This window comes from Glandiceps talaboti, chromosome 17, assembly GCF_964340395.1.
Source record: "Glandiceps talaboti chromosome 17, keGlaTala1.1, whole genome shotgun sequence".
Lineage (NCBI taxonomy): Eukaryota > Metazoa > Hemichordata > Enteropneusta > Spengelidae > Glandiceps > Glandiceps talaboti.
The window spans coordinates 17017154-17029058 of record NC_135565.1 but is presented as its reverse complement, the minus strand read 5'-3'; the positions used below and the strand labels follow the sequence as shown (position 1 = coordinate 17029058).

Below are 11905 nucleotides of genomic sequence, written 5' to 3'. Positions count from 1 at the left end.
AGATATAAAGAAGCTTCGAGGCGGTTTTACTGTCATTTAACGGTTTCGATCATGGGTCGAATTTGGTCATTTGTAGCACTTTATACAATTGATTGTCATCAGCAAATGCATGATCGACAGAATGTGAACTAATCACAAGATCAAAAAACAATCTCCCGACAAAATTAATAATCACTTTTTGTCTTACATTTCACCTGTCTTGTTTCTCCAGTGAATAGCAAGGTAGGGTTTCTTCTCACACAATATTCTCATACTGGTTTTTGCAGCTTTTCTAATAAATTCCGATCTTCTGAGATTTGACATTATCTCTGACATTATAGCATCTCGATTTGGCACACGTACACTCATAAATACTTTGCTGTTAAACAGACCAAGACATTTTATCTGCCCAGTTCGTGCACCAAAGTCACTAGTGTATATCATTGACGGTGTAGACTGAGAACTGAATTCAGGAAGCCGAATACCAAACAGATTTAGAAAGCCAACGCGGTGGACTCCATAGATTTCACCTAAATGACTCAAATCTCCGTCATTGCTCAAACCCATTAGTATTGCGTCAACCGTATTATTACATACATCTTTGAATGTTTCCATGGTAATGGTGTCAACTACATTCTGTAAAAATGGAATATCAAACGTTTCGTTGCAGTTTCTAACACCCGAGGCTGCATTCTGGGACTTCTGACTTTTATGTAGTGGGAAGGGTATCTCAACAACTGTCCGGTTCAAGTACTTGCCCATTCTTAGACTATCTACGAAGGTATGGTATAGATAATTGGGTCCACTTGTATAATATTGCACTGGTAAGAGATACTGATTATTAACAGAATGGATTCTTGATACACGTGGTTCATCCTTTGAAGAGCTTGTTCTGACACCATTGATGTCGACCTGTGAAATATATTCCACGTTGTCTCTTTCCTCAACTGCAGTGGACAATTTCTTGGTTGTATCAAGTTCCCCAGTTTTCCATGTAGTTGCAATGCCATGTATCTTCCCGTGCTCTAACATGTATATACATGTGTATGCTACAATGAATGCAATTACTGAACCAAAGTAGAACTTCTTTTTCATGATTAGCGATCTAGCCGTTTGGGTGTTGGCGAGAAAGACGGAAAACGACGTGTATCAGGAAAATACTACAATCCGTTTACGAGGTCATCTAATTTGCATATTCTAATTGTACTCGTCGTGGTGGTATATTTATCTTTCGAGACAGATGCCGTTAAAAATGTATGTCAAAACACTGAACGTGTAAGCAACACAAATATTGGCAGAAATGAAAACATAACCATCTCTACAAATCATTGCAACCAAGTCACCTAATTTGAAACCCACAAGTCTATGAACATCACCTCTCAAAGTCCATATCATTGGTTTCAAATAATTGTTTGGGGTGCATGGGAAGGGAAGGTTTGATCCTATGTCGATATCTGCTCACATACAGCTCGTTTCATGTTTGCGTTCACTGGCTATACCACCACACAGAAACTAAGAAGAAACTCTACATGTGTATACTATAAGATAGCAAGATTGAATGAATGCAGTTTCTTGCGATAATTGTATAAATGAAATTCGGATCCGATCTTACGATCTTAAAGTATAGTTAAGGTGTAGTTTCCCATTGGTTCCTGCGTGGTTGTATCAAACAGTCAGTGAAAACTATAACATGAAATGGGTTGTATTTCTAATATTATGATAGCATAGTGTGACCCTATCACGTTATATATTAAGCACTTAAAATAATGTTAACAAATCTAATATAAATACTGTTGAATTCACCATAGAACACAATATGTTCATCTGACCTTTGACACTTAATATGCAGATCATCATCATCATCTCCATTTGATACTGTGTAAAAGTGATGAGAATCATTGGCAATTGTAAGTATGTATGTATGTATATATGTATGTATGTATGTATGTATGTATGTATGTATGTATGTATGTATGTATGTGTGCTTGTGTGTATATGTGGCATGTGGCTGTTGGTATAGGTGAAGGCTTGTTGCTTGGCATATACAGTTATGTTTATTTTAGGACAGCTCTGTCCATGGCATGCACATAGTTGATAGGCATATTTGTGTATATTTTTGTAATTAAAATTCATTCATCTAATGATCATGATCATGAAAACAAAGCTTTCTACCAAACAGGGTAAATCCAGTCGACTAATTACTTATGACTGTGGCAATCGAGGTTTCGGTTCACAAAGACAAACTAAAACTGTTGTTATTCAACCAAAGTAAAGTGGATGGTCTAGGTAATGGTCCAATGTGGTAGATTACTGAAGTGGGTGATGATAATGGTGGCTATGTTGTACTTATATAATCACCCTGTAATTAAGATAGTGTAAACACTGCCCTAAAGTCACACACAAACATCCAGTGTGACCACCAACCCGACACACAAACATCCAATATCACACACCACCAAGCCCACACAAACACCAAATGTCACATACCACCAATGTCACACACCACCAACCCGACACACAAACATCCAACATTACACAAACACCCAATGCCACACACAAATGCACAACACCACCAACATCATACACAAACACCCAATGTCACACACAAATGCACAACACCAACACACACAAACAAACAAACAAACAAACAAACACGAAAAATGTCAACACCATTACATTTGAGCACCTTGAAATACAAAGTATCTTTAATGAGCAAAATCCTCGGGTGAACAATCTAGACATTAACAGAAATGTGGTTGAAAACCAGAAATTATTTTATACCAGAAAAAAAGTGGATTTTTCAAAGGATTATTGTGGAAGCAATCCTGGAAAATTGACGGGATTAACAAATGGATAATACTGGAAGATCGACTATCTAAAAAGAAATGGGTAAAAGAAGCATTTTGGACAGGAATTCCTTATTGCACTGCAAAGAAAACTTAAAATTCTGTGGTTGTCCCATATGCCTATGCAAGTACTATATATTGGACTACTACTATTAAATTGGCTTTTTGCACGACACTTTAGTTAACGTGAGAAAAACTTATGCTCAACAACTAGATTTATCTGAGCATCCCTAGTTACTGGCTGAGTTTTTGTAGTGTGAGACCCTGGGACATATACCTCAGTTATGTTATACAGGGATTTACTAAAGATTAGTCACTGCTGGGGCTCCTGTTTAAAGCTTTAGCTAAATACGAGGAGTGTACAGAAAATAAATCTTTCAATCTAAAGCTTCATATGACATGATATTATGCACACACATTTCGTAAACAGTAAACTGGCTATAGGGTTAGGAGGCACGGCCAGCTAACGATGTATCTCAACAGCACAGTAAACAGGCTATAGGGTTAGGAGGTACGACCAGCTAACGATGTATTTCAACAGCACAGTAAACAGGCTATAGGGTTAGGAGGTACGACCAGCTAACGATGTATCTCAACAGCACAGTAAACAGGCTATAGGGTTAGGAGGTACGACCAGCTAACGATGTATTTCAACAGCACAGTAAACAGGCTATAGGGTTAGGAGGTACGACCAGCTAACGATGTATCTCAACAGCCTAGTAAACAGGCTATAGGGTTAGGAGGTACGACCAGCTAACGATGTATCTCAACAGCCTAGTAAACAGGCTATAGGGTTAGGAGGTACGACCAGCTAACGATGTATTTCAACAGCACAGTAAACAGGCTATAGGGTTAGGAGGTATGACCAGCTAATGATGCATCTCGACAGCACAGTAAACAGGCTATAGGGTTAGGAGGTACAACCAGCTAATGATGTATCTCAACAGCATAGTAAAACAGATGACTGGTGTCTGCTATGCACACTCAGGTTTGACAATTCTGTGTTCATTCAATTGCTGGAATTTAACCCTCTTTTGTCCAACTAGTAATTATGTGTCTACAAACAATTATACCATGCACGAGCCAAGTTCAACAAAATATATGGAATATATACTCTGGTCATTCTACATCGCAACAATGCGTGCCTATGTCACAAAAAAACGTGTCCATATCATTGGTTCTGCTGTGTTTAAAATATGAGTCAAAACATTCAAAATTGCCATTACTTTCCCCGATTTGTTTTATATTACTTGTTGGCCATGCTATAATTATATTATTCCCAAATATTTTCCTTCATTCAGCCGGAAAATACTCATGACCTAAGGGTTGTCACTATGAGTCGCCAGACTCATAGTGACAAGACCCCTTAGGTCACTCGTATTTCCTTGGCTGAAGGAAACAAATATTGGGGAACAATATCTAAAATACCCTCTTGGGAGAAAGAGGATAAACAGACAAGGTGTCTGTTTTTTCACTGTGAATAATTGTTGGTAAGTTAATTTAAAGGGACATAGTCAGTAACTTTATGATCCCTGATGGTTACTTTGGATTCATATTTCAAATACAGTTTATTTACTTCTACTAGTATTACACAAAGATGTAGAACCATATCTAGCAACTGGTATTTAGATATGTAAAAATTGGCATAATGTTTGTTTGATGTAAAAGTAACTTCAAAAACACCAGTTACATTTTCAAGGCTTTTATATACATATAATCATAACCACTGTTTTAACTTTCTTTTCCTTCCATTTTTTTTAAAGAGTGTATTATATTCTGCACATGTACAGTAACACTTGTCAAATGTTTGACCTCAGTTATGTTATACATTGCAGGGATTTACTAAAGATTAGTCACTGCTGGGGCTCCTGTTTAAAGCTTTAGCTAAATACGAGGAGTGTACAGAAAATAAATCTTTCAATCTAAAGCTTCATATGACATGGTATTATGCACACACACATTTTGTAAAGTGACCCTTGTCAAATGTTGAAACCCAGTCACAAATTGTTACACTGGATATTGTATTACATAGATGAATTTCATATTAACCCTTGACAACCTCAGTTACAGACTGTTCCACTTTCAATAATATCACATAAAGTGTTCACTACAGAAAGATTTGTAGTTGGTGATTCTCCTGTTAACCATAAGTTTATAAAGCTTAACATGAGGAGTGTACACAATGACTAACTTTTCAGTCAAAGCTTTCATATGACATACTGTTTAAATTAATGGTACTGTATGAAGGTTACATAGAAAGTCAGGAATTCACATGCCTTGGTTTTTTTTTCCATTTTCAAAAAAGTCAGTCTGAAATTTGTGCCTGTTCAAAAGACATTTTGTTTTTTTCATATACAGTAACACAATACCACAGATTGTATGCCATATAACAACTAGAGAAGTAATGTGCTAAAATAAGGAAGTCATGAAATAAATAATGCTTAAAAAAGTTTCTGAAATGAAATAAAAGCTTCCTAATAATTACCTACTTTCAGAAAGTACAACTATCACTTAGGTAAAATGTTGATATAGCTGTAAATGACGCACATGAAGAGGGAGGTCTTGGAACATGTAAGGATTTAGCCGTACTCATGTTGTACATCCTGGAGTAAATTGAATCACCTGTAGGTAGGTTTTGTATGTTGCTATGCATTTATACAATAGAAAACAAATGCTACATTTTAAACCTGAGCAGCTTTACACTATGTAGTTCTTTTATTCTAAACTTTATAGTTTGAGTATTTCAAAATGATATTATAGAGGGCAATCAAACTTTTGGCTTACTAAGATAGACATAAACTAAAGCTATTGTTGTTCGATGTGGTAGATTACACAAGTCGGTGATATGGGTGCTGCTGTTGTGTGGATATAACCACCCTGTAATCACAGTCCCTGTGTTGTAATCAAGATAGTGATAACACTGGAAGTCCCCCAAAATGTACACTGCTAGATCACAGAAGTCATCGGAAATGACACCCTACTGGGAGTACAAATAAACCATCAGCCATTAAATGGCACAAATATATAGGAATAATAGATTTGTGTCGATCCTAGTAAACCGAAACGTCTGAAGTAATTGAAAGTTGTCCCAGCTAAACCTTGCTTCGTCATTGAAATGAATCAGTATGTAAACATACATGCATGCATTAGGCTATGTGAGGCAAACCATGAAGTGTACATGTGGTAATTTTATTTACATATATTTTATGTAAATTTAACCCTGGGGTGCTGGATAACCATGATAATGAATTTTGGGGGATGTGGCTACCTGAATTGTTTGAAAATACTCTTAAGACAAGCATAGAATATAAGGGTGAGGAGGTACGACCAGCAACCGATGTATCTTGACAGCACAGTAAACAGGCTACAAGGTTAGGAGGTACGACCAGCTAACGATGGAGCTCAACAGCACAGTAAAAAGGCTATAGGGTTAGGAGGTACGGCCAGCTAACGATTTATCTCAACAGCACAGTAAACAGGCTATAGGGTTAGGAGGTACGACCAGCTAACGATGTATCTCAACAGCACAGTAAACAGGCTATAGGGTTAGGAGGTACGACCAGCTAACAATGTATCTCAACAACACAGTAAACAAGCTATAGGGTTAGGAGGTACGACCAGCTAACGATGTATCTCAACAGCACAGTAAACAGGCTAGGAAAGTAGTTGTCTGGCACAGCTATACAAAACATTAATCCTGAACAAAAGAATGGTTCTAACAGCTCCATTGATAAGATAACACTACGGTGAGAACATGGGATTGAAACATTGGCCTTTAAGGATGGTCTGTTAGTGCTGAAACACCAAAGATGTGTATGATATGTACCCCAAGGATCTCGAGGCCACCCAAGTTGCCAAAAATTCTGATTTTTATGTGATGTCATGCTCCGAGTGTGGAAAATCAACCCTGCTCATGAAACACGGGATGGTTGGAGACTGACCTGACCTTATCTAACTCCAGCTGGATGCAAAAGACAATTTTCATAAAGTTTTGACAGAAAAATAAGTTCTTTGAATGTTCCATCTTGTTTTACGATAAGTACATATTTTGTCATTACTTATTCCAAAAAAATAGAGAACTTTATTCGTTGTCAATCAAAGATTGATGTATGGTGTTCGATATCTAAATTTAGTCAATTTTCATAGCCTATGGCACCCTGAATGAGTTCAGCTCAGATAACCAACAGTTCTCTTAACACTAATGGGGTTTAAACAGAGGTTCCTATGAGAAGATAAATGAACCAACACCCCATGAAACAGATCATAAAATCTACTCTTTTTCCATAAAATCTGTCTTTAAAACTAACTTTCTGTCTACAGTAAAGCCTGAAACAAAAAGGACAGAAGCCAAAATAGCTGTAACCTTTGTACTATTGCATCTGTACCAGTGATTACTTTCACCAGTGCACACACACATACTAGTGGTATTGTCAATGGCAGTGCAATACCAAAAAACATTATTGCATACCTGCATGCAAATAGTATGCAAATGAGGACACTATCTTTTGTTGTACACGAAAGTGCATGATCATTTCATCACCGTTTTTTATGGAAATTTGCTGTGTTGGATAAACATATGTAATAGTAACAGAACCCCATGCCACGTGAGTTCCAGTGTGGGTACCAGGGATATTTGCAATTGTATTTGCAGTGTTTTTCACTGCATTTTCACTTGCTATATGCTCATTAAAGTACCATGCGGTCACAGAGAACACTGCAAGCACTCGTGCAAATACCAGAGTATGCCACACTTGAACTTGCGTATCATTGGGGTTCTATCACATTAGTTTTCATTATTTTTTGCCACTGAAAAATGTATGAAACCAGAGAGCCCTTTCAGCCAAATTGATGTGCCACTGACATACGTAATTCCTTCAAGTTGCAATACAACATTTCAGGTTTTCAATCCTGTATTATGTGGTCGAAATTGACCCATGTGCAATTTGGTGTTCTGGGTACATTTGATATTTTGGCGCAAACAAAATTTGAGGAAAAAAATAATACCAGTTACAGCTATTAGGGTTCTTACCAATATTTCTAGAAAATGTCAAAGTGCTCATTTCTTGAAAAGTTATACAGCAAGTTGATTTGCGTGAAAGACTATACATTGTGTCGATTTGTAATGAATTACTTACTTTTGGCAAAACTTTATACAATTCTCTGCCAGAATACAACAGACAACAGATACCAGATAATGCCCAAGCCTAGTCTTATAAGTTATAAAATCCTGCTACTACTGCCACACAAATGGACATGGTACAAAATTTGTTCTTTTTAATACACTGTTTTACTCCTTTCATTAATTACCATTTTCAAGTAAGATGTGATATGAAATACATTCCATCCTGATTGGTGGAAGACACTGGCCAATCAGATATTACAAACATGTCATGAGATGTCTAGAACAACATAAATTAAAATTTGTCCCATGGATTTCACTGATTGATATGTGTCCAATCAAAAAGTATACATTTACTACATAAACATAGATGTCATTGGCTGATATCTGTCTATTCATAAATTACATTTGGCACACAAGATCTCATTGGCTGAGATTGGGCCAATCACAAACTACAATGTCATTTGAATATTCATCGTTTATCAGTGATATCTGTCCAATCAGGAATGACAACCCTGTCACATGACAGTCATGTCCAATCAAAATCATCAACACAGAAAAGAATCACATTCTCCTAATTCCACTGTGATTTGGCATCAACCGATTAACAACATCCAATACACAACAGACTAACAAAAAGTACAAAAAAATTACAAGTTGTAACTGTGCTTTTGTTTCCCAAAAATATAATTTACATTACAATGTTCATTGAAATAATCACAATTTTCTGATTCTAAGTGACAAACCTACTCATACAGTAATAATTATGCTACTTTCGATTTGACAAAATTTTATCTCTACATTTTATCTTTCCTATTAAACTTATTCCGACATTTTACTATGTTTAATAAATCAGATATTTTACATGGTGTGATAAATTTCCCATAAATTTCATCTAGCTACTGTTCTATAGAAATTATGTATCATATTATGTATATAATCTCAAATTGCTACAATAATCCCATAAAAAATAACAACCACACCAGTGGTTTAATTGTGATATTCATCCTGCACACCCCCATCTCTGGCAAGATAAACTGTCCCATCAAAGGCAAACAGTAGGGAGCTTATACCAAGTTTTGGCCAATAGAGGGATGTAAATTTGACACTGTGATATGCAGTTGTTTATACTAGACATGTCTGTGAAGTATTACAATCCTCCCTCAGAGACGTAATTCTGCTTTCAATGAAGACTGCCCTCACAGGTGCAATTCAACAAAATTTGAACTCCGTCACGACTGTTCTCACAGACAAAATTCAAGTTTTCAAAATCTGCACTCAACAAAGACTGCCCCTGTGGGCAAATCATCTCAAATTTTTTGAATCTGCATTCAGTGAAAACAATGCCATCTCAGACAAACTTTCTCTAGATTTCAAAGCTGCCACTTGAGTAAGATTACAGCTCTAAACAGGCAAACCACTCAAGTTTCCAAAATGTGGAGTTTGTGATGTTTTCAACATTTGCATTCTGTGAGACAATTGCCCATTTAAATAGATTTCCACAAGTCTTCAAGTGAGGGAGAACATTACCTTCACAGCAAAATCCTCTATTTTCCTAAAAATATTCTAACCTTGTTAAATGAGACAAAATGCTGCTTGTTTCATCCAATTTTCACTTACCTAGGTGTACCTAATTTCAGATTACATGTAACTAAGGGGGCCAATTTGTAACCGCCTACATATCAGTACAGAAAGCAATGCATTGCTATGTACACACAGCTAAATCTGTGAAGTCAAAGTTCATAAGTCAAAGGTCACCAGTAACAAGGCTAATGTTTTTCTAGTGTTTTCGTATAAATTAACATAAATTATAAATACAGAAACGATAAAAATACCATATGTTCCACGATGAACAATGAGATGACCACATAAAAATTTATAACGGGAGCTGGCAGTTTCGATACTTTTTGTATCATCTACGAGCATTTTTGTTTTGTTTATCACTTACTGTTCATTATATAAATACCATGGTAACCAAATTCATTCCAAAAATGATAGACTACATGGACAACAAGACTACAATGTGAAAAGTACTATTACACTGTCTATATGCAATATTTAAGATCTCAATGATGTCTGACTGTACATACTTTGAATTTGCAAATGTTTTTGGGTTTTTTTGAGTTTGTACATTGTGTCTTTAAAGCATGCATTTGCATATAACAGCTGCTATTTATGCACATAATTTTGCATAATTTTGGAGAACTCAGATTTTTACACGATACATGCATGGCAGACGACTCACATCATGTTACAATGAATACAACCATGTGCACGAAAACATTACAGGTACAACTGTGTAACACTACAAGACAGAATTACACTCCCAGCACACTATGCCTACCTTATCACTGACTAATACAAACACTATCTCTCCTTACAGTTTTCAAAGACGTCTTTAAATTTTCAAAAAAAAGGGCTTATTTTTAATAGTATTTTTCAAGGCATTATTTCGACAAAATTTAGTCCTTGTGTTTTTGATGAAATTGCATGTAATTGTTTTTCTGTTCATTAAACTTTTCATATACATAATAAATTCAAACTTTTAAGAAATAACTATATTTTGTCCTTGGCAAAACTGACCACTAGTATTAGCAACATGGTTTTCCCTGTCTGCCAGAATACAATGGTAAAATGAACTAAAATATGTGATATGTTATATAAATGTACATACTTTTCTCCACTATTATCAGTCACACTGCCTTTATTGGTAACTACATGTTGAGGAGGGTGGGGGGTTGAGCAGATTCTTTTCAAAAACCAAAGCTTGTTAAAACAAAAGCACTGGGCCCTCACCTGTGTGAGGGCGCTAACACACGCAGCATGTTACATAGTTTGCTCGAAAACTATGTTGCTTAAATTCTCAACACTTGCGATTTTTGTTCAGTACAGTTAACTGGCTGGTCAAACTCTGTACCATGAAATGTATGCCTTGAGACAAAACCACATCAGTAAGAACTCAAATATTGCATTCCTGGGGCATTTATAGATATCATTCTCCAATATTTTTCTTTGTTTTAGCTAAGGAAAATATGGGTGACCTAAGGGGCCTTGCCACTACAAGTCTTAAGATGAGTAGTGACAAAAGTCAAACAAGTGGAGACAAAATTTGAAGGTCTTGAGTATTTTCTAGCCGAATGAAGAATAACATTGGAAAATAACATAATTATACCTCCGCAAGCATAATTTATGCAAAACTGGGGACAATAGTGACAATTTTGAACGTTTTGATTCCTACTTTTGGGCAAAGCCAAATCAATGATGTAGACTTGTGTTGTCATGATGTAGACAACCAAAGTAAAAATTCTATATTTTTGTTCAATGTGGCTTGCGTGAGGTATACATGTAATATGTGTTATTTTTCTACAGTTCTATGTGAGAGAAATCTGTGATTTTCCTAGTATTTCTAGAGCTTAAAGCCATTATGGTGACGTGTAAATGCAGAAATTTAGTGTTTTCAAACCACACTTGAAGGCACCGATTGCTAAACTGCTCTGATATACCACATGATGAGTTGTAACACATTTTAACTATAATTTAATCTTCATTATAATCTTGACCTTTGACCCTTGACCTGGTCACCATACCATTGTAGTGCATCTCTTGGTTGTTCGCGCTTTGTGAGTTGTCTTGGTGATAGTGTTCATGAATATCTTCGGCCTCTGCCATGCTTTCCGACCGTGCTTTGGATGAGTAGTAGTATTTTATGTATCGACGGATGAAGAAGTTCCAAATTGTCCATGATGTGAGAAGGGTGAGACCAAGAACCCAACACCACCAAATGTGAGTTGGGAAAGGTTGCAAGACAAGGTCAAGATCAAACTTTAACACTATTAGCACCTCAGTTGTGACAGTTGCGATGGTGATCCACGCCTGCTGGCCAAACTTCTTACAAGTTCTTGAGGTAAAGAAAGAAAACAGAAAATTTCCTTAACATAAACTGTGTAGCCAGTCTTGCTGA

General features: G+C 36.3%; 1 protein-coding gene across 1 annotated transcript in view; it reads right to left on the bottom strand.

Annotated features, from left to right (window-relative positions):
* Positions 1–2697: 2697 nt before the first annotated feature.
* Positions 2698–11905, bottom strand: part of LOC144447927 (phosphatidylserine synthase 2-like) — a 35838-nt gene continuing 26630 nt past the window's right edge. The window contains exon 10 of the mRNA XM_078138028.1: positions 2698–11842. Coding sequence (XP_077994154.1) covers positions 11482–11842 — 361 coding nt within the window. The 3' untranslated portion in view covers positions 2698–11481. The remainder of the gene's footprint in view (positions 11843–11905) is intronic.